The following is a 25,016-nucleotide window of genomic DNA, read 5'->3' as shown; positions in this document are numbered from 1 at the left end:
AACCTGAACGAACGGCAGCTGTTCCTGAAGTTCACTTGCGTGTTTTTTTTTTTTTTTTTAAATTAGCCAACTTTTTTTGCAGTGGCGCTTGAATTCCAGGAGCGGCGCTGTGCCGCTGATGAATACATTGCAGCGGAAACACTGCTGTTTGTCTGACTCCATGGGAGCGCAAAGAATGGGGAAAAATCCTCAATATGGAGTGGAAATATTGGCTCTTTGTTTAATTAAATCCACAGGATGGGGTATTTGCGTCCACAAACTATGCATAGTGCCTGTGCAGAAGGTGTTTATGTATACAAAGCGAATGGCATGGCTTGTGGTCAATGCTAATATTTGTCGCAGGTTGATAATATTATGATTTTGTTGGTTTGAACAGGTTGCCTGCTGTATCTGTGGCACAGGGTGAAAAGTCAGGAAAATATGTAAATAATAACTACTTTCAAAAGAAAACAGGCAGCTGAAGGACTTTCTCATCTCTAGAAATAACATATTGCTGTCTGACGTCTGACGGCTTTTATTGAATCTCACAAAATGTACCTTTGGATGTAGCCTGCGATTTTATTCACGCTGCTAGGCAGCCTGGATTCCATGGACTTCGTTTTCACCTCAACGAAGGAACCAATCACAGAATGCAGGGGGGACAGCAAGACGATGACGACACACCGAAGCGGTTATGAGCTACGTACAGACGCATTTGATAGACTTCCGTAGTGCCCAATAAACGGCTCTGGGCATTCGTAAACCACGTTTCAAACACGAGAAAATGTACATGTAGTTCCCAGACCCCATCTCAATGAGATGAGGTTTGGCATTAGCCAGGCTACTTTGGATGGTTATTTTGGAAAAAATACAACTTTTTGGAAAAAATACAACTCCCAAAGGATCTTTATGTGGAACCAAGAAAAGACTGAATTTGATGGGTGGTCCATGAATAATTTGAGCTACAGTACTTCCTATTTTCTGTTTTTTGTTTTTAATAGACACAGCATAGGATGCTGATATGCAAGTTAACCCATAAAAATCACTAGATATCATCATTCTGAGTATTTATCTGTGTGCTGAACGCTGCGTGATAGGCTAGGCTAAAGTCAGATTTCCACCCACTCTTCCCTCTCTGTCTCAGGTCCTCACTGTCAATCACTGTTATTACCAAACTAATAGCCTACCAGCCATCTCGCTGCACTTGACAGGGTTTTACAATTGTCTGTAGGCTAATTGTAAGCAATTGTGTTTATAATTATAGCCTAACATAATATTTTGCCACCAAATTCAGCCCAGTCCTCTTATCAGTATGTCATTGGTTGAGTGTTTTGCCTTAGTGGTAGCCTGTCGATAGCTCTTAATCAGATTACACAACTGAAACTTTTTGCATGGTCAGCAAGAAAAGCAGATATATCTCTAATGTTTTAAGTTTCATTATGTGGGCTGTTGTCATGGCGCCGCCCCGTTCGGACGCCTTTTTGGTTGCTCCGCGTAATTTGTGCTTATATTTATTCTTTTACCTTTTATTAACCCCTAATTTGTTGCACTTTTCCACTGCACTGATTACGTATGATGGTGTTACACTCAGAAACATCGGAAATGAATTGCCTTTTTTGTTTCGGGATGTTTTAATCGACGATTCTACCTGGCCGACTGAGATTCTCCGAGATGCATCAGGGAACCATGGAGACGCATCTCGGCGCAGAAGGAAAAAACAGCGAGGAAAACGAGCCGGGGCCCGTAACAGATTGAGGAATAGAGCTCATAGGCATCCACTGCCTAGCATTCTCCTAGCCAATGTCCAGTCTCTTGTGAACAAGATGGATGAACTAAGAGCGAGGATACAGTTTCAAAGAGACATCAGGGACTGTAACATTCTATGCTTTACTGAGACATGGCTAACTGAACTTGTACCGGACTGTTCCATCACTCCGGAGTTTTTCTCTGCTGCTCGCTCTGACAGGACTGAGGAATCTGGAAAATCGAAAGGTGGCGGTGTTTGCATCATGACGAACAGCAAGTGGTGTGATCCTAGAAATGTCACTGTTCTCTCAAAGTCCTGCTCGCCTCATCTAGAACATCTAGCGATCGTCTGTCGACCCTTCTACCTGCCCCGTGAGTTTACTTCGGTAATATTCAACGCTGTCTACATTCCTCCACAAGCCAACACAGATGCTGCGGTTTCAGAATTGCAAGAACTGTTAAATAGACAACAACACACGCACCCTGAAGCTGCGCTTATTGTGGCCGGTGATTTCAATCAAGTACATCTGACCGGTCCATGCCTGAATTTATTCAACTCATTCACTTCCCTACACGTGGTGACAACACACTGGATCACTGCTACACACAGTTCAAGAACAGTTACAAAGCGAAGTCTCTACCAGCTTTCGGAAAATCAGATCATGCCGCTGTTTTCCTACTGCCTATGTACAAACAGAGAAGTCAGACGGACCCTCCAGTGACGAAGGAGGTCAAGTGCTGGACTGACCAATCGGAAGCCAGGCTACAGGACGCCCTTAGCAACGTTGACTGGGAGATGTTCAAGACGAACTCTGCTGACATCAATGAGTTTTTACGGAAGTATCATTGAGTTACATCAATATGCTAACTGATTCCATCATCCCAACTGTAAATATCCGAAGCTTCCCTAACCAGAAGCCATGGGTGGATAGAGAAGTGAGAACGCCGTTAAAGACACGCACCATGACTTATAATGCTGGGCTTATTTCAGGGGATATGACGGATTACAAAGCAGCATTTTATAGTTTACGTAGAGCTATTAAAGATGCTAAGCGGCGCTATAGAGACAGAGTTGAAGCTGATTTCTTGGAGGGTGATCCAGCACGAGTGTGGAAAGGACTCCGAACCATCACTGGCTTTGAAAGAAAAGTCTGTCCCTCCTATGATGAATTTGAGTGAAGCCCTCCCTGATGAACTTAATGCTTTTTATGCTCGCTTTGACATGAAAAACACCTATCTTGCACTAGCTGCAGCATGTGAAGCAAATGAGGATGCACCTTTCTGTGTCTCTGAGGTCGATGTGAGCAATGCCTTTAGGAGGGTTAATTGTAGAAAAGCTGCTGGACCGGATGGAATTTCTAACAGGGTTTTGAAATCCTGCGCTGCTCAGTTAGACCTGTGTTCATTTATATCTTTAACACATCATTGGCTCAAGAGACAGTTCCTACTTGCCTCAAGCAGTCTGTTATTGTTCCAGTACCGAAAAACAAAAGTCCATCATGTCTGAATGACTACCGCCCAGTAGCCCTGACGTCTACAGTGATGAAGTGTTTTGAGAAGCTTGTGAAAAACATTATCTGCTCATCCCTCCCTGCCTCCTTCGACCCCCTCCAATTTGCTTACAGAGCCAACAGGTCTACAGAGGATGCCATCTCAAACCTCATGCACACCACCTTAACTCACCTGGAGGAGGGGAATGGGAATTATGTGAGGATGCCGTTCGTTGACTTTAGTTCAGCATTCAACACGATAGTACCTCTCACCTTGGTCAAAAAGATGAAGGCCTTAGGACTGAACACCACCCTGTGTCACTGGATATTTGACTTTCTCACCAACCGTTCACAAGTGGTTAGAGTGGGGGGTCTGACATCTGACACATTAACCATCAGCACTGGTGCTCCCCAAGGCTGTGTTTTGAGTCCACTGCTGTACAACATCTACAGTACACACATGACTGCAAAGCCAACAGTAGTCATACCTCCATCATCAAGTTTGCAGATGACACAGGGATCTTGGGCTTGATAAGTAACAACAATGAACAGCTTTACTTGGATCAGTTTGATGAGGTGGCACAGTGGTGTCAATCTAACAGCTTGACACTGAATGTCAATAAAACCAAGGAAATGGTAGTGGATTACAGAAGGCAGCAGCAGAACTACAGTTACACCCCACTAATGATCAGCGGGCAACCTGTAGAGAGAGTCACAAGTTTTATACCTTGGTGTCCACATTACTGAAGACTTAACATGGACTGTTAACACTCAATATGTTCTGAAGAAGTCCAGACAACGACTCTACTTCCTTCGTCAGCTAAGGAAATTCAAAGTTTCTACATCCATCATGAAGGCCTTCTACACTTCAGCGGTTGAGAGTGTTCTAACTGGTAGCATCATCACCTGGTTTGGGAACTCCACAGTTAGAGATTGTAGTACTCTGCAGAGAGTAGTGTGCTCAGCTGAACGTACTATAAGAACTCAACTCTCTGCTCTACAAGATATCTATTCCAGAAGAGTACTAAGAGCCCAAAAGATTCTGAAGGACTCTTCTCATCCTAATAATGGATTATTCCTACCGCTGAAATCAAGAAGACGCCTATGTAGTCACAAAGCCAGAACTGAGAGACTCAGGAGAAGTTTTTATCCCCAGGCCATCCGAACTCTGAACTCACACTATACTGACTTTGCACACATTCACTCCTCAGCACTCTCAAACATTTCCCAACCCTGAACTCACGCTATACTGACTTTGCACTCATTCACTCTTCAGCACTCATGACCCCCCCCACACACACACACACACACACCTACATGACTTTTAGCACTTTTACATCCCTCTCCCTATGCTACAGACCTTTAATTTATTTTCTTATTTCATCACACGTCAAACCCCACACACACACACACACACACACACACACACACACACATATCTGACTTTCTCCAACTTTTGCACATCTCCATAGAACTTTTTTTAAATTATTTTTGATTTCTCCTCCATCTATCTACCCGTGTCCTTGATTGCCTAGCCTTTCTGCCCACCCCCCACCCCCATCCCCAACACACACACAAAAAACACACACACTTACATCATCGCTGTCATCACCTCACATACATACAGCACACTGCTTGCTACAGTAAGCCTCCTCTACATACTTGCTGCACACTGCCCCTCCCCCTCCCTACATACACAGCACATTGTCTTCAGGATCTTCTCCAACACACATCCTCTACATACTTACAGCACACTGCCCCCACCTACCCACACACACACTACACACACACACACACACACACACACACACACACACAGTCACTGCTCCACTCCCCTCCCGCCCACACACACATCTTCACTGTCATCACTCACATACATCATACATACAGTACTCTGCTTGCAATAGTAAGTCCCTTTACCATACTTGCAGTACACTGCCCCCCCCCCCCCCCCCCCATACACAGCACATTGTCTCATGAGGAAGCTTCTCCAACACACATATTGCACACTGCCCTCTCCCCACATACACAGCACACTATCCCATCCCACACACACCAAGACCCCTGGCAGTTGGGTTAGCTCCTTGAGCCGTGGATCTGCCCAAGGTTTCTTCCTTAGTAAGGGAGTTTTTCCTTGCCCCTGTTGCTCTTGGGTGCTCCTTGTTGGTGCCCCCCCCCCCCCAATCCCAATCCTCCCCCACCTTTCTTATGCAGCCCTTGCCACTTAATGCCCCCCCCCCCCCCCCCCTAAATGCACAAATAGGCTGACACCATACATAATTTCACTGCATTTCTTACTTCCAGTAACTATATGCATGTGACAATAAACTTCCTTGTATCCTTGTATGTTTTATGGTGTTTTAAGCCCCCAACGTAGTCTTCCAGGCAGCACTGCATGGAAGGCACTAGGGTTAGGCAAGGGTTAGGGTTAAGGTTAGGGTTAGGTGCCTTGAAGTCGACGGTCGCAGCACTGCCTTGAAGTCGACGGTGGGGGCTTAAAACACCATCGAGCTTTCATTATGAGAGGTGAGACATGTGAAAGATACTCGTGTATGCTTGTGCATAAACCTACAACATGTGTGTGTGAGGGAGAGAGTCAGAGGAATGGTTGCATATTTTGTTAGTTAAGCACATAAACTTTACAATAGCCAATTTAATATGTTTTAGACTGCACTGCCTACATTTGCCCCATGCAGCAAAAAGGGGTTTGATTTGCATTTGTTACATGACCGTCTTGTCTTGTAAAATAAGGAAACATTATCAAGGCTATTCCCTGATCTGGATGCAATTTTCTTAGCCTATCGTTGGAATTAGCCATTTGTGGGTCCGGTAGGTCTTGGGTCGATGTTTAATGGATATTTTGCCAGGTTGGGCAGATTGGATCTCCATAATGGGTCGGGTAGGTGCTGGACATAAAAAAAACCCTGACACAACAAAATGTCTTCCAAATGCTTTAGGTAAAACATTATTTGCTCATCAATTCATTATATGAATCATTATATTGGCAACAGCAAAGGCTGACATTTGGTGACGGCTGTTTGGTTGACACTAGTAAGAGAAGGGCAGCTCTTTATTGATATTCTTAATTGCCATTGTTATTCTTATCGAGCCGGGAGACTTGGGCACTCTTAAAACAATAGGGACCTTGGGCGATAGTTGAAAAAGCATCGACTGGCTAAGCCTCTGCTTTCTCTCCTAATGGCCCGGAGTAATGAGGGCCACCATGGCACTGCAGCACAGTCACCACCTGCAGTCCGATGGATCCGAAGGGCACACGGGCACGGGCACACCCCAAACTGTGTGTATGTGCTGAGGGTGTGTGAGTGAACAGAGAGGAAAAGAAGGACAAAGGACACCACCAATAGCAATTCTGTATGTGGGTGTGTGTGTATGCATGGCAGTGTGTTTGTGTGTGTGTGTGTGTATGCATGGCAGTGTGTTTGTTTGTGTGTGTGTGTGTGTATGCATGGCAGTGTGTTTGTGTGTGTGTGTGTGTGTGTGTATGTTTGCCTAATGGAAAGGTTATTGAGTCATTCTTCTCTCTATCAACCAATTTGCAGTGCCAGTATGCCTCTATATGTGTTGGCTTGTATCACAGATAAAGAATATACTGTATGTCAATCAATTTCTACTGTATGTGTGTTTTCAGGTTCATGATCAGAATACAGGTATGATAACACATGCAAATGATTGCCATTAAACTGAAGAAATGAATCACTTAGCACATGTTCCCTTTTCATCAAATTCTACATGCCCTTCAAAAGAGAGAAAGGACGTGGTGTCTTTTCCTGCTTTAGTTTGTTCAGTTTATTGTAGTTATGAGCGGGACTTTGTCAGTAAATATTCAAAATACGCTATTTTTCATTGACTGACAAGCGGTGGACAAAAAAAAATCTTTTGATCGAAATCCACAAGGATATACAAAGTCTCCTAAGACAGAAACACCGTACACAAACAAACTAATTTCCTTTTATCAAAGCTACAGTAGATATTCTACATAACAAAGAAACGGGAGAGTGCATTCTTAGCCGTCGTGTTGGCACCAGTGAAAGACGAAGGGCTCCTTCAGCCCCCAAATCCCAATTTAACCCCAGTCAAACCACAGTCAAGATGCAACACACTCAAAGTGAAGTGCTGCTGGCAATATGTACATGTGTCATGTCAATGACATGCCAATGTGGAATTTGAATTTCAGAGAGAAAGACTGGGGCTTGGGGGGGTTGGTTGATGTGTATAAATCAGAGTCTGCTTCTGATCATACAGCTCAGAATATTTATGGCAGTGATGGAGAACGCTGTATTGAGGGGGAAGGAAAATGCTATTCTTATCACACCGACTCAGTGTGGATTGCCAATGGTGTCTTTCATTATATTCAGAGTTGCACAAGCAAGGAGGTAGAGAAAGACAGGCATTCGGTTTTGTTAGGGTTTTTTTGTTGTTGAAGAACATTTCTTGTGAGGATATAAGATAATGAAATCACCAACCACTGTGTATGCTTTTGAATGTATAATTAATTCATACATGAAGACTTACAGGTCTATTCACTCAGACAAATTTGATCATCAGATGCATTTGTGCTTGGATACAAAATCCAGATTATGGTATCATTTGTATCACTCTTGTTCTGTGCTAGATTATGCATTGTTATTTATCAACATTTTTATGTGGTAGTAATTGTATAAGCTTAGCTTAGAGAATTAGAAAATTGATTTTTGTTAAACTGCATTTCATCAGTCATAAGGCTCATAGATTGGATGAAAAATGATTATGCATCAAAATGTCAGCTGATTTCAGTACATATATGCAAGAAATGGCTGCTGATGCTACTTTGCTTGGCAGCCACAGACTTTCCATACCTACATCCTTTGACAGTGAGAGAAGATGGAGCACAAATATACCTCAATAGAAATTCATGTGACTCATTTGAACTATAAACTGCTAACTGTGTTCATGTTATTTCTTAGGGGTATGCTTTTGAGAATTACTAGTTGCTGAAAATTATTAGTTGCTTTGAATTACAAGCTGTGAACCCAGTGTAAGTCGAAGATGGACAAATAGTAAGGCATTAGATGTTTTGACTGAGCAAAGTCATCTGTGCTGCAGAATATAGCAATTTGTCTGCCCTATGTATGTATAGTCTTTCATGTTATGGAATTCAAGATCTTGAAAAGATTCTTTCTGTATTTTCTTCTCTTACTCTCTTTCCTTCTCTCAATCTCTTTCTTACTCTCTCTCTCTCTCTCTCTCTCTCTATCTCTCTCTGTGTGTGTCTCGTCTGCTTAGTGGCAGTGTTAGGAGCTCCTGCAGGAATCAATCAAGCTGTCATCCGGTCCCTGTCCTCTGCTATTGTGGAGCCAGATGAGCAAGGTGAGTTTTCTCAACAGCCAGAGAAAATCTTGGCCTCTGATAAACACAGAGAGAGAAAGAGAGAGAGAGAGAGACTTAAAGGAAAACTTTATTTAATGTGTATATTAACGTTAGAGTTTACGGTGTGACTGAATGCAGTTAAATTATTTCTCTCTATTTCTCTTTAAATAACCCCTTTTAAAAGTGAGTACAGGACCGTGACCGAATGCACTCAGATGGTCTTACTCTTTACGGTACTGTTGCTGTCCAATGCACAACATTAGCACAGCTGGGTGTGTACAGTATACTACAGTAGACATTGGCTCCGCTCCTAAACTAATTGTGTAATTGAGTATTTCTGTCCACAGAGTTGCTTTGCATTGCAGGACAGGCCATGTAGTAGACGGACAATGCAGAGTGTATTTGTAAGTCCATGTAGTAGACGGACAATGCAGAGTGTATTTGTAAGTCGTTGGTAAAGTCCCTCTGTCACCTCCTCAAGTACATGGTTGCTACTCTCACTCCCCAATGGACATTCAGAAGTACTCTCCACTCTGCCTGTGATCAATAACATTTCCATGTCTCAGGCACTTAGAGATTGCCCCCACATGTACCCCTCTGTCCCATTCCGCTCTACTTGGTAGACAGAATGGCAGATCTCCCCTGGTCTGCTAAAGGGACATTTCACTGATGTACCCAGTGCATTGTTTTGCCCCTCATGGCCTCTCAATAATAAAAAAGGTTTCTTCAGCTGCACTTGCACGGAATGCATTTGCCAGTCCTGATAACCTTCTGTATCCTCAAAGAGTTCTATGTATAGTTGCAGTCCTCTGCAAGCTCTTCTACACTACCACTATTTCCTTTCATGTCATGCAGAGTTGCATCAAATACTAAATTGTCATACTTTTTAAGGCACAAAAGAAAACCACATAAAGGGCTTAAGCTGCAGTTGTCTACTCGAGAGGAGATGTTGTCTATTTAAATTTCAGGCCTCACATGTACTTTCAGCATTTGGGCAAGAGATCATCTCCCTAAATTTAGCGAGACTGTGACTTCCTTATGAGTGCTGCCGCCCCACCATGACCTCTGACCTCCTCACCCTCACAGAGCGTGTCTTTGACCCTTCCACCCGACCCGACCCCGGATCATGCGTGTCCATCCCCTCTCTCTCCTCCTTTAGCCTTGTCCATTCTCACCTTTGGCTCTCCCTGTCGTCTAGGTGCCATGTTCTCCTTCACGGCGTCCGTGGAGGCCACCTGCTTGCTCTTCGCTGCCATCATCTTCAATGGCCTCTACCCTCTGACCCTGCCGACCTTCCCCGGAATGCCTTTTATCATCATGGCCGGCTTCTGCCTGATTGTGCTCATCCTTACGCAGTGAGTAAAGTGTTTTGATTTGTAACAGTCACACATTGGCAGGTAAGGTGTTAAGACGTGTGAAGGAGGAAAATTGTGGATGTTGTGGGCTTTTTCACTATTCAACAGGCTGGGTTGACAATCTGTCCCAATTGCTTATCTTTAAATGGGGACTGTGGATGTCACTGAATACAATAATTGTTTGGTACATGCTGGCTATCATATCCAATTTGGATGCTTGATTGTCATACTAAGTGGTTGTGAAACCAAGAGGTGGGGAGAGTTGACCCACTGTATGGTAAGTGGCCTCATTCTTTTACTAAAACGGTGTACTTTTCTAGAGTGTTATTGCTAAACCAAACCCTAAATCGATGTTTAGGAACAACATGTTTTTAAAATTGACAAAAACATGGGGCCTTTGGAGCTGTGTTGAGGGCATTGCACATCACCTTTTTAATTTGAACACATACTTGGCAGACCAGAGTTCATTACTGTATGTGTGCTGAGCATTTACTAATCGTTCTGAGTGCCCTTCTCTGAGCTCTGCTGTTGAGAAGCCAATAGGCAGTCTGCTGTTTTTGTCCACTGTTTGTCATGCTGATGCTTTCATATGTAGGGAATTGGAGAGAAACAAACATGTGATAAGTTGATATTGTTTCCCCAGTAAATGCCTCAGTAAAACTACAGAGAAAAGAGAGAAATAACCACAAGCTAGGCACAAGTTTTTTCTTAATCTTAATAACCATGTGTGTGCGTCTATGGCCATATGAGACAAAAAATAATTAACTCCAATAAGTGTTAATTGTTTTTGTGTGGTCATGAATGCAATTATTATTTTGATAAATTAAATCTGCGTTAAATAGCTTCATGCAAATTGAATCAAAGGAGAAAATACTGGATGTTTTCCAAAGTGGTATTTATTTTCAAGAATCTTCACACACACACACACACACACACACACACACACACACACACAAACAAACACACACACACACACACACACACACACACAATTTACTGCCTTATTAATAGAGACATTGTCCTCTGTGGAATTAATATGTGGTTTACATTTGTATCAAAAATGTAATGAATTTAAAGCAAGACATCAGTGTCAGGGGAAGCCCGGCATATTCAATTTACCTTCCTGCAAAATGAGCTGAAAACAAATGTCTCTTTCTCATAATAGTCGATAATACCCCATTTAGTCTCTCAGAATCCTCAATCTTCACCAATTATATTCAGGTACGGTAACGCTTTAGAATAACATGTGCTTATTAGGTATTAACAGTGCATAATAAGCAGTTAACAATTCATTACTAACAGTTAGTTAACTGTTGTTATCCTTTAATAACATTAACTAACTGTTAACATGCAGCTTGTAAGTGTTAATAAGCAGCCTTTTAAGTTACTTACAAGCATATTTGTTAACAGTTGTAAGTGTTAACAAGCAGCTTGTTAATGCTTGTTAATGGTGTATAAGACAAAGAGGTGGATAACTAATACGCTTATAAGACCTTTCTTACCTATTTGTAGTACATTTTGCAGCCCCCCAATCTAAAGCGAGGACCATGTAGCCTATAGTTCCAACAAGCCCAACCTTCTATCTCTCTATATACTGTATCTCTCCATCTAGCTTGGTTTAGCTGTGAGAAATACACCTTCAAAATTGTTGCAGTGAGCAGGACCCGAACCCCGGTCTCCCGCGTCAGGGGGTGCATCGCTACTTGTTAAGCTACACTATTGTTCCTAATTTGCTGATGAAAATGTTCATTTTGATTCTATATTGCGATGTTCTATATCATACTAGCTATGCTTTTTACAAATATGTTTCTGATGGAAAAGTGGTGTATAATTTCCTTAATCTTTGTTCAGTGAACGCATAAAACAGTTTGTCAGTTTGTCAGCAGTCTAAAGATATGTCAGCTTTGTATATAGTTTGGTTACCTAGCAACCGAGGCTTAAAGACGATAAGTGGGTGCGTTCAAAGCTCTGGTTCAAAGTTGCAAACATAGGCTGACGTTCGTGATCGATTTAAAACATGTTTCAGTTTGCCTTGAACAGAGGCGAACATTCGTGGTCTGTTTCTGTATTAATTAAACACCACTTTTCCATCAGAAACATATTTGTAAAAAGCATAGCTAGTGTGATATAGCACTTCGGAATATAGAATCAAGATAAACAATTTCATCAGCTGTATAAGAAAAGTAGTGTAGCTCAATAAGTAGCGATGCACTCTCTGATGCAGGCGACCGGGGTTCGATTCCTGCTCACAGCAACAATTTTGAAGGTGTATTTCTCACAGCTAAACCAAGCTAGATGGAGAGATACAGTATATAGAGAGATAGAAGGTTGGGCTTGTTGGAACTATAGGCTACATGGTCCTCGCTTTAGATTGGGGGGCTGCAAAATGTACTACAAATAGGTAAGAAAGGTCTTATAAGCGTATTAGTTATCCACCTCTTTGTCTTATACACCATTAACAAGCATTAACAAGCTGCTTGTTAACACTTACAACTGTTAACAAATATGCTTGTAAGTAACTTAAAAGGCTGCTTATTAACACTTACAAGCTGCATGTTAACAGTTAGTTAATGTTATTAAAGGATAACAACAGTTAACTAACTGTTAGTAATGAATTGTTAACTGCTTATTATGCACTTTTAATACCTAATAAGCACATGTTATTCTAAAGCGTTACCTCAGGTACTTTCAATTATGGATTCATCTTGTGAATTTATTTGATCAGTAATGTACATTTACATAGTAAGTTTAAAAATCATTTAGCCCACACACTCAATGAGATACATGCCCACACACACACACACACACACACACACAAAGACAAAGACCCATTTGTCTTTTTGTCTATTTGTCACTTTAGCTTTAATGAGGGTCCCACACTTTTCAAGTTAGAATACCAAGGACAATTTAATTGTACCACCAAATGTACCACCTTTTAAATACCATAAATACATTAAATCATTTAAATCACTTCAAAAGTTTGTAACATTTTGCAAATGTATTCACTGTTGAGTGCAATAAATTGGTTGCAAGTAATTTCATCTGCTGGTAACTTACTAGCAAAATATTTGAAGTTAAAATGAAGAAAGACTACATACAACATATTATATTGTATTATACATATCACCATACTACAGCTGAATAGTGGTTTCAAACTTTACTAGATTCCACATTGACAAAAACATGCTGCCATCATCTTGGGCAGCCGTGGCCTACTGGTTAGCGCTTCGGACTTGTAACCGGAGGGTTGCCGGTTTGAACCCCGACCAGTAGGCACGGCTGAAGTGCCCTTGAGCAAGGCACCTAACCCCTCACTGCTCCCCGAGCGCCGCTGTTGTTGCAGGCAGCTCACTGCGCCGGGATTAGTGTGTGCTTCACCTCACTGTGTTCACTGTGTGCTGAGTGTGTTTCACTAATTCACGGATTGGGATAAATGCAGAGACCAAATTTCCCTCACGGGATCAAAAGAGTATATATACTTATACTTATACATGGTGATGTCACCTCAGGTAAAGCCACATGATGAAGAATGATCCAAACTCCATTATGGATACTATAATATTTGCTTGCTGTGAATTAAGTCCTGCATTCTTCCTGTGATGAGCACCACAGGCCTACTTTTTCCTGCTCTCATCTGTTCCATGATTAACAGCTTTGCTTGTGAATGAGCTTTACTCAGCTTGACAACTGCATGACCTTAGTCAGAGGCCAAATTGAGCAACTTTTTAATGATATTTTTTATATTTTCTGACTTTTCTCTGATGGTCCTTAGCAGTATCACAGTCAGGCATCAATCTGTCCTGGTTTTTCTCTTCTCTTTTCAGTGTCATAGTGATAGGCCATGATTGCCGCTTGCGTATTACGTGCGTACACATCACACATGTGAAAGAGCTGAAGAACGGATGAAAGTGTGGAGCACTGCTTTAGCACTCGCTTAAAATCACAATCATCTCTTCTCACTCTCTTCTTCCATGTCGGCTCAGCCTGCGACGGACGACACGGCCTGAAATGCAAGCCACAGGCGGGGCTGCAGAGAGAGAGAACACTACTCGCGCTTAAATGATGCCCCTTGTCAGGTTGATGGTAAACAGCTCTTCCACCTCCATTACCCACGCCCAAATTGATTCTGACGCACATTTGATGTTCCTTTCCTCCAACTCCATAATTAAGTCATTGTCTTTTTGTAATGGAGGTATTAACTAATGCAACGTCCCAGTAATAAAGTGCCCGGCGTGGCAGTTCACTAGTGAAGTGCGCCGCGGTTATCGCACAGGGGCTCTAATTACAGCTCTAATGGGATGCACCCCACACCCATGCCACCGCACCACACCCCACCCCACCGTCTGCCTATACACCCTCTTCACTGCCTTGCATTTCCACCCAGCGTCCCTCCTCCTCCTCCTCCTCTCCCACCCCCCAGGGCCGAGGCTGCTTAGGGCAAATACAGTGCCTTAGGGACCAGGCAACTCCAGCACAGAGCACAGCCACTGTCTGAAGTGGAAGAGGGAGAAAAAAGAGAGAGATGCAGACACACACACACACACACACACACACACACACACACACACACACACACGCTCATACACATGCACACAGACAGACACACACAGACACACACACACACACACACACACACACACACACATGCTCATACACATGCGCGCACACACACACACACACACACACACACACACACACACTGTGTAAAAGAGTTAGGTGATTGACACAGTGACGACAGGCTTGGGTGATGAAACATTCCTGAGAACATCTCTAAATAACAGTCTGGCGGTCTCTCATGCTCCTCTAATGGAATTGATGGCAGAGTTTCTTCTGCTGCTGCTGCCGAGGAGGAGGAGTATGCAAGGCTTGCTAATGGGCATGTGTACTGTGGTTTGGACTGCATTCCCCTCTCTCCTCTCTGCTCCTCTCCTCGATTCTACTGACTGATTCTAAAGCAGCAAGGGATACTGAGCCTAATTTTACTCTATCAGTGGAGAGGGAGGGGGAATAGATCACTCATCCCATACACTGGAAGACCTGGCAGATCCCTTGTGTTTTCTAATGAAGGGATTCTAGATTTTTGAAGCATCTCAAAAAATCTCCAAATACCGTGTGTTTTTGGTCCTGTCATGTAGCTACAAGTTTTTTTTTTCTCAGTGCATTATGATGACACATCTTACTGAGGGTTTCAGTGAGTGCAGGCTGGTTTGGTGTTTTTTTCCCCCCTTTCTCCCTGTGTTGTGTTTGGAGAGAAAAACACTTCCTATAATGTATGTGCACAAAGAGTGCAATTTGGGCGTATTTGTCATCATGAAGCACTACTGCATCAAAGCCAGGCCCAGGCCACAGAGAGTGGGGACGGTGGATGCTGGTTGCAGGATGGCACTGCTCTCCCATAATAATACCCGGAGACTGCCTCGTTGTGAGCAGGGCTGCGAATGGAGACGAAATGATAACAAACGCAACACGGCAATGTTATTAGGGACAACCCAGGCTGCTAAGCACTGCATGAATCAGGGCTGATGGGCATGGCTCTCGCTCTCCAGATTTGATGCCCCACTGATGTAATTGTGAAAATCTGACAAATGACAACAGCGCGAAGAAGTGGAAGTGTCACTCTTTGAAGGCTTTGAAATTCTGTAGGTAAGTGCCAATAAAATGAGTAGCTGTTTGTAACTTGTGTGTGTGTGTGTGTGTGTGTGTGTGTGTGTGTGTGTGTGTGTGTGTGTTAAAATGAGTAGCTGTTTGTAACTTGTGTGTGTGTGTGTGTGTGCACGTGCGCATGTGCGCGCGCGTGTGTTTGCGTGCATGTGGGCATATTTGCATGTTTGCAGTCAATCATGCATGAACAATGTAGAAAAAAAACAACAACAACCTGGTACAAGACACAGAGAGAAAGGAGACAAGTGCAGAGGGTTCACGAGTCTTCCCATATGCAACCCACCAGAATATTTAAGCAAGCGACCAAGCAAAGGGTTCACGAGTCTTCCCATATGCAACCCACCAGAATATTTAAGCAAGCGACCAAGCAAAGGAAGAGAATGAGACGAGGAAGGGGGGGGGGGGGGGCGACAACAACAAAGGATAGATAGAGCAGGGGAGAGGAGAAGGGAAGGAGCGCAAGTCTGCCTCCACAGGACTGGAAACACTTATCAAGGCTCGGCGAGAAAAACACATTCGCAAGAGACGGATGGATTAAGACAGGGTTTAACCATCAAAGTGTCTTCTCCATCAGCCTGATCTCTCAGAGACCTGGAAGCAGAGGTCCTTTTTTATCTACCCGTTTTTGGCTGCAACCCCCATACACACACAGACACATAGACACACACACACACACACACACACACACACTCACACACACACACACACACAGCTTGTTCGGCTCTTGCGGGGTGTGTTAAAATGTTTTCTGAATGGTTGGCTATGTTTTGAGAAATGGGTGGAAGAAGTGTGGAAATGAAGGAATATTTCATGTTAGGGTTAAAATGATAGTCCTATAAATTAGGAGCCTAGGGAAAGATGTGAAAATGTTACAGTACATAGATAGCAAGCACTTTGGCACATACCTGCATTCAGTGGTAAATACATAGCCATGTTGATGCACTTCATGTACACGGCACATGCTACAGTATATGTCTGCATCTGTTCCAAAATGGCTTTGCCAAACATATATTTAGCACGGAAACTAATCTCTTTTTATCTATGTGAAGGGGGATTTGTATAGGTTTGGGAGTTTGAATTGAACCCATTTGTACATTTTGTAGTTTCTCAGTCTCAGAAGACATTCAACATTTGCACTCTCACACACACACACACACCCTCTGGAGGAGTTTTTTTTCTTTCTTTCGATTTCGGTTTTAACCAAGTGTAACCTCTTGTGAGAGAGAAACAAGTGTGTAGATTAGTCCCACCATTATACATATAAATGTGTTCATCAGTGGTGGGCTGGAGGTGAGCCGGTGTTCCTGACCTCTTTAGTTACGTGATTAAATGTCCACCGGGCGAAGGTGGAGAAAAGAGGAATGCAGGGAGGGAGGGAAGGTGAGGGAGAGGGTTTGTTTGCCTCATCCTTGGGTGAAAGGAAGGCTTCCCCTCACTCCACCTCCCACCCACCCATAAGACCAGAATAGGTTTGTGCAGCTCATTGCATTGATTCAGACACTTGATTGATCCTGGCCATTATGTCCACATAGATCTACAGCAAGAGCAGCCTTTTATTGCCTCACCCGCAGCCAAAGGGAACATGTCAGTCAGTCAATATGTTTTTTTCCTCTTGCCCCAACTCCTGTTTGATTATTTATTTATTCATCATTTGCCCCGAAAGCTGTGTTTATTGGCTTTTGCCCCGGGCCAACGGTGTCAGGATCTTCGGACAATATCTTGAAAGAGCTCTGTCGGTCTTGCAAGCTCATGGGGGCCTGCTAAGAGTCGTGTCTACCTCTGTGCTTTGAATTCCTAATCTGCACGCTGCTCTGAAAGGGGGGGGGGGTTGGATGTGGACTGTGCTGGCCTCTGGCTGCCTCTGATTTCATGGTGATTTGATTGAAAGCATAGCTGGTTTAAGTGGGATCTGGAGTGGTCTGATGCTTTGGAAGTCCCTGGACCACTTCAGTTTGCCAATTTTTTCACTGCAGTCAGTCGACTGTTGTTGTTATGTCTTGTCCTTGCGCCAAGGCTGTTTTTCAATGTTGTTAACTATTGTGATATGAAACTGCTATGACAAAAAAGGCAACTTGCATGAGATCCATTAAATATGAACGACTCAGGAGATTCTGTTGCTTGTCATGACTCTTGTTCTATTTGAATCATAAATAAGAATGAGTCTCCTTCAGCCAAGGATGGCACCAAAACGCAGGTTAGACAAGTCCTTTGTGGGGTATGCATGGAACTCCATGACACATTGACAGCTATTACTAATTTATACCACAGCTTGATACATTTTCAAAGTGTATTTTGAAGTGTTTTCAAAGTTTGTTGTGAGGTTTAAATGAACTGTCACATTGTGATAGCATTACAAATTAGATCCATCAGACGTACAGAGAGTCGCAATATGTAACATGTCTGAGGTAGCTTTTAAAACACTCCATCTGGGCATGCCACAGGACCATAGTGATTTTGCAAAGCTAAGGCTCAACAGAATGCTATACTATGCCAGCTTGGCAATGAGAGATATGAAAGTAACATCTGTCTGTTGGCTAAATTAACCATCCATTTAGAACCAGTAACCACTTTTTGTTCTACAAGTTAAAAGACTCAATGTGAGGCAGAAAATAGTTCTACAAACTTGTTAGTTTTGGTGATCAAAACTTGGAAATTGTATCCACAAATAAAAATGCAAGTGTGGCAACCATGGTGTAAGTCTGACAATGAACTTCAGCGTGTTTGGGTAACAGAAATGAAGGCCACTGGCCTCATTACCACCTTGAATGCGCATTAATTTCTGCGAACGAAACAGTGTCTCTCATTATCCCTTACGCATTAATTTAAACAACTAAACAAAAGGAATGACTGTAAACTATCAACAGACCTTGACTGACTGTCACACATACTTCTTCCAAAAATGAACGCCATGGCATGTGATAAATCTATCATCCTTTTTGCTTCTCTGGTGAATGAGGGTATCAAACTCTGACTCTGTGAGTGAACGTCAAATGACAGCTTGAGTCCCCCAGTTCCACAATAGGCCACCCCCCCCACACACACACACACACACACACACAGACACACATACCATCCCAGGTAGTGTGGTGGAGCAGCCGCCGAGTGATGATTAAAAGCGCATGTTTCGCAGTGGTTCTGAATGAAGCCTTTGATTCAGCCCTGTGCCACCAGGGCCCGTGGGGGGAAGGAACCAGAGATGAGGATTAGTTGTGCCAGGGCTCGGCGGCACCGGTGCGGTTCCACGCCCGTGCACTCTCATTACGGCGGGAAAATTAAGGTCGGACCAAAAAAAACAAGATAAAATAAATAAATAAAAACAGAAACATAACAGGGAAACAAACACAAACCTCACAAAAAAAGCTCAAACGAATCAAATAAATAACAGATAAATAAAAACAGAAACATAACGGGAAAACAAACACACACCTCACAAAAAAAAACCAAAGAAAAACGCAAGATGTGTTAGGGTATCAGTGAGGTGGGAGTGCTGAATCCTATCCATCTCTATACACGATCATGGAAATGGCAGCTTCTTTTTCAGAGTTATGGTATCTAATTACATGTGTTCGGGTGAACATGCAGTGTGTGTTTGTGTGGGGTGTGTCTGTGAGTGTGTCTATTTGGGTTTTCAGAAACTGCCAATCCTGCCATAATGCCGTGGAAGGCCAGGATTTATAGTCTTATCACTATCTAGCAGTATGGCAAAGCTTAAGATCTTCAGTATTTGCCACCTAAAGCTAATGATGTTGAGACCATGGAGACAGTCAGTCAACATACAGTGGTACATTTCAGCCAGTTCTTCAATTATGTATATGTTGTGAGAAAAAGATATGGCACCATTTAGACATAATTCCATCTCTATATAAGATGAGTATTACCATGCTGTTCTGGCCTTCTCTCACCTACTCTTTCAAAAACTAGTCTTTCCATTGCTCAGTGATAATACAAGATAGTACAAGATAGTACATTGCTGGGTGGTTTATTACATAAGATGGAAAACATCATATTTCAAAAGCAAAAATAGACAGAAAGAGGTATGAATTGGCCTAGCCACTAACTCAGAGTGGATATTTGATGTGTTGTTTGTTCTTTGAAATTATTTCACCAGTGAAAAAATATATATATTTTTTTTTCAGAGTCAGAGTTTGATACCCTCATTCACCAGAGAAGCAAAAAGGATGATAGATTTATTTGTTTAAATTAATGCGTAAGGGATAATGAGAGACATATATATATATATATAATAGCAGAAGTACTGTTATTTTGCAGTCAGCACAAATGCTTTGGTGCATCAGAAGTATATCAATATCTGAATGCAGGATGTGGTAGACTCAAAACATTGCACTCAATTTGACTCAGTGTCGAATACTTCTACTGTTATGGTAAGAATATATAATTTTTCATGTCTGGCTGAATCAGAAAAATAAAATATTTAGCTATTTTGGCATTCTCTTACCTACTATTATCTGACAATAGTTCACCCTCAAAGACTGGCCTTTCCGTTGCTCAATGATAATTCAGTACAAGACACTGCTATTGTATATGTTTATTACATAAGGTGGAAGACATAACATTAGGTGGAAGACATAACATTGGGTGGTAACATTAGGTGGAAGACATAACATTGGGTGGAAGACATAACATTAGGTGGTAACATTAGGTGGAAGACATAACATTGGGTGGAATACATAACATTGGGTGGAATACATAACATTAGGTAGAAGACATAACATTAGGTGGAAGACATAACATTAGAATTAGAATTAGAATGCCTTTATTGTCATTGCACATAGTGACAACAAAATTCAATTGCTCTTCCCCTAGTGGTGACACATAACAAGACACATGAAGCATGAACATGAACTACACCTAAGACAAAAGACAGCAAGACAATATATGGACAGTAATAAGTAAATAAATAGCTAAAAAGAAAAAGAAGATAGTCCAAAGGGTGCAGTGCTGTCAATTGTTCAGGTGTTTAATGGCACTTGGGTAAAAACTCTTAGAGAGTCTAGAGGTGCGACACTGGAGGGAACTGTAGCGCCTTCCAGATGGCAAAAGGGTGAACAGATCATGGCCTGGATGGGTGAAGTCCTTGATTATGTTTTTTGCACGTTGCAGGCATCTGGTGTGATATATGTCTGTGAGTGATGGCAGCTGTGTTTGAATTATATTTTGTGCAGATTTCCTTACTCTGTCCAGAGCTTTTTTATTAGCAGTGGTGCAGCTGCTAAACCACACCAGAATGTCATGTGAGATGATGCGATGACTTCCCCAATGAAATACTGGTATTTACCTGTATAATAACATAAGCACCATTATGTTACAGTGAACAAAAATGTGTGGTTGCATCAGAAGCATATTCATATCTCAATGAATTCAATTTGACATTTCAATGTGTCAAATTATTCTTGTTGCTCATAGTCTCAATCTTTATGCAATACTTGTTTAGCATTGCATCAATGAAGTCTGATAAAGGTCTATTGTGGAAGTTGCTAAAATATCATAGTGAATTTACATACATCAAATGTGCAAGGCTTTGTAATGGTATGACACATCTGCTGAGACTGTGCATACTTTTTGGTTAATTTATTTTGTTCTTCTCTGTGAATAAATAGTACTGACGCAAAGGCCTTCCGAGCTGCAGTAGAAAAAATGAGAGCAGACGCTAGACGGCTTACTCCTTTGAAAGGCAAATTACCATATACATATATTTGATAGTAATTAGCCCCTAATCCACATTCCATTGAAATAACTAGAGTAAACCAAAACTCAGCCTAGAAAGATATAGAATTTAAGAGCATCGATGCTTAGCAATGTACAAAAGAAGGATGATTTTATAACTGCATTTTGTTTGTTTGTTTCTGTGACATGGGAAAGGAAGGAGATGTATTTGTTTGTTTAGATTAGTCATTCCCATGACTTGCATAATCAAAGTCATCAGTCATCAGTAACTTACCATTGATACTGTTACTCATTGAAGCACAGTCCGATGGCGAATAACGGAGCAAACAGAGAAATCAAGTACTTCAATGTCCAGCCCGTGGTTCTTATAGCTCTATCAGCTCTATCTTATTCTTATTTTCCTGATCGAGTCATATTTGGGGTGTGATTGCCAGTGGTTTTGTTCTCACCCCCATGCACTGCTATTTAGAACCTACCAGGTTTGATTGGTGAGCAGGTCTAAACCGGTATTGGTTGGTATGCTGAGCTGTCACTCATAGCGCTTTAGAAGTTGTATTGGACACTGTTCCCAAGAGGCTTGCATTACTGTAGCGGCATCACGCATTCTGCCAACAAACTGCTACTTCTGGTCAGTGTGACCCTCACCAAATGGTGAGAATTATGTTTGACCGGACATCTTCCTTTCCATAATAATGGTCACAGCTTCTACGGTCGCTGAGATTACTTACTATAATAAGGCGGTGTGCTTTCAAGCCCAGACAGAGTTTATGCCTTACATCCACCATCTCAAAATATAGCCCTTTTACAAGATGAGATCTGTTATTTTGAGGAGCACATTCTTGATTGGTTCCTCTCTGTTTAAGGAATACAAAGACTTGCTGTAGATAGTAATGGTTTAAATTACAGTTTATTCTTCATAGAAACTGAAAACTGATATTAAAGCACTCTGTTAAAAGGAAATGTTAACCACACCAAGGACAACGGTAATGGCTGTCTGTGTTGTGTGTGTTGACCGATATGTTTGTTTCAATGGCAAATATTTACCGGACTTGTCTTTTGAAAGAAATTCCAGGCATTCAACTTCATTTATTTTTTTTCTGTTGATTTAGTATTTTCATAGCCCACCCAATTAGTTGGACAGATTTGTGCCATTCCTTATGGTTATGTTTTAATGAAAAGCAGAAATACTTGGCCTAATCGCTTTTGTATCCTTCTACAGCTTCAGAAAACTGTAATCAAGAGCAGCTGTAACCTCACCATGGAGCTGCTGTCTTCCTCATGAGATGCTTGAATGTCTTTTTTCCCCCCTACGCAGATGGGTCAGTGAGATGCAACCCACTCAGCCACGTCAGGTGATCCAGTAGACCTGGTCTAAGAAAAGACACCCGGGCCTGGGCTAAATGTCTGTCCTCTGGGCTGGGGCTGGAGTGAGCCTCCATCCTTCTCCTCATCTTCAGGTCTGATAGATTGATTGATAGATAGATAGATAGATAGATACATACATACATACATACATACATACATACATACATACTTTATTGATCCCCAAGAGGAAATTCAGGATCCTACTGGAGGTGTTCACGTGGTTTGCTGAATGTGAATGTGTTTTTTTTTTCCTGATTGAGTACAAACACATCACAAATGAACCGCCGATATCACGTGTGTCAGATGTTAGACACATAGCTAATTTATTTCAGTCCAGTCACTACAAGATCATAAATTATACACCTTATTAAATCAGTGAAAATGAGATGCAATGAGATATAATGATGAGTGAAATATGTGATGAGCACAATAATTTGCTAGACTCTTTTACTGCCATGTCAAATGCATTGCACTTTAATGTTTCACTAATGTTACACATCTATCAGCATATACAGTACGATCAACTTGCCATAATGTACAGTATGTGCACTTAAATGGAGGTTCCTGTTTAATCAATATGTTTACATTATGAATGTAAGATGTGACACTGCAGCCTTTCTTGGCACTATATGAATGATCTGTAAAATAACAACATGATTGAATGTACATTGATGTATAAAATACTTTTTAAAGTAATACACAAAGCAATACTGCAGTAATGAATAAAGTTACTGAATGTTATTCATCTGTTTCTCAACATCACTAATGTTATGAGTAAGCACCTACTAAGAGAGATGGAGTAAGAATCTGATTGGAAGTAGATGAAATAAAGTTTGTATTTGTATCAGGTAGACATAATTAAAATGGCCTTTAAAACCTTAAACCTCTCCTCCCAATAAGCCTCTCTCACAGACACCTCATTTACAACAAAACAACTTATCTTAAGCCTTTTAATTCCCCACAACTTGCTTAAGCACTGGAGGCTATCAATTGTAAACTGTCTTTCCCCCACACACACACACACACACACACACACACACACACAGTCCATTCCATAGAGGAGAATGCTAATTGAAAATACCACTTGAAGATACTACTGATTAAATCAGTGTTTTTCAACCAACTGTGCCAGGGCACACTAGTGTGCCGTGAGAGAGCATCAGGTGTGCCGCAGAAAATTACCCAAATGTCACTCACTGGTCCAGAAAAGCAACTGTTGCATCAAAGAATTTATAACCACATGCTCTCATTGATTGTATGATTGCACTATTTGTGGTATGCAGGCATTGTACAACGGGGGCCCCATATCCAGTATTCACAGAATCATCACATATCCAGTTCATAACAACAATTAAATTAGATATAGTCACCTACAAATGAAACAGAGGGCGCTTGTTTTATTGAGCAGGTCTTGCATAGAAGCCATAATAAGGCCATATCTGTGTATTATTTGAAATTTTAGGCTATGGTATGTTTATTTTTTCTTCACACAGGATGTTAGTGTGCCGTGGGACATTTTAAGTGTCAAAAGTGTGCCGTGGCACAAAAAAGGTTGAAAAACACTGGATTAAATAACAGTTCATTTCACATCAGTCCAACCTTTTGTAACTGTCCTGTAGGCATCACTGTATCCATTCTGCCTAATACATAGATAAATGCCTCACTCGTCTACAGTTTATTTAAAGTGTTAAAATACGTCTACTGTCGGGGAAACATGGCTAAAAGAATATTCATAACAACTTTGGGGAGTAAAGACATTTATAAAATGTAAGCATGGAATGTGTGAAGGTGGTTTTATTTATTTAGTTTGTTTTGCATTTTTGTTCTAGTGTGGCCCAATATCAAAGACAGTGTTTATGTAGTACTGCTTTAAGTGCAATAGTGCATTATGCACTACAGCTTTAACAGTTGGGAATTATATTACAGGGCTGAAGAGTAGTATTTTGAAAATAAGTCATGAATCTGCAAGGACTGGGACATTGTGTGTGCGTGTGTGTGTGTGTGTGTGTGTGTGTGTGTGTGTGTGTTAAAAGTCAGTGTGCCCTCTAGCAGTTGGAGGCCCTGACTATAAATTTGAATAAAGTTAAATGAAAGAAGTGTTAGCTTCCCATGTGTTCATATGAGATTTCAGGCATTTTCAGTTGCCTGTGTGGTGGCAAGGAATGTTCTCTTTTTTCGTCTGAACACCACTGTCATCCCCTGTTAATCTTCTCTCTCTCTCTCTCTCTCTATTCCTTGTGTGTTCCCCTCTGTCTTCTTTTGTCACACTAGATCACCTCTCTCTCTTCCTTTTTCTTCTTCTCTCCATATTAACATAATGTGACTAAAGTGTAGGTTACTTTTGCTCTCTCCATTTCAAGTTTTATTT

The 25,016-nt window shown here is 41.7% G+C and overlaps 1 protein-coding gene across 3 annotated transcripts in view; it reads left to right on the top strand.

Annotated features, from left to right (window-relative positions):
* Window positions 1–23,389, top strand: part of zgc:174356 (uncharacterized protein LOC100137120 homolog) — a 54,363-nt gene extending 30,974 nt beyond the window's left edge. For all 3 annotated transcript variants that reach the window (XM_042071769.1, XM_042071771.1, XM_042071770.1), the window contains exons 6-8: window positions 8,499–8,582; window positions 9,781–9,937; window positions 22,599–23,389. In XM_042071769.1, the coding sequence (XP_041927703.1) occupies window positions 8,499–8,582; window positions 9,781–9,937; window positions 22,599–22,647 (290 nt within the window). In that variant the 3' untranslated portion in view covers window positions 22,648–23,389. The remainder of the gene's footprint in view (window positions 1–8,498; window positions 8,583–9,780; window positions 9,938–22,598) is intronic.
* The last annotated feature ends 1,627 nt before the right edge of the window (window positions 23,390–25,016 follow it).

The sequence above is a fragment of the Alosa sapidissima genome, chromosome 19 (genome assembly GCF_018492685.1).
Source record: "Alosa sapidissima isolate fAloSap1 chromosome 19, fAloSap1.pri, whole genome shotgun sequence".
Classification (NCBI taxonomy): Eukaryota; Metazoa; Chordata; class Actinopteri; order Clupeiformes; family Clupeidae; genus Alosa; species Alosa sapidissima.
Note: the sequence above shows the minus strand (reverse complement) of the source record. Positions and strands in the feature narration are given on the sequence as shown.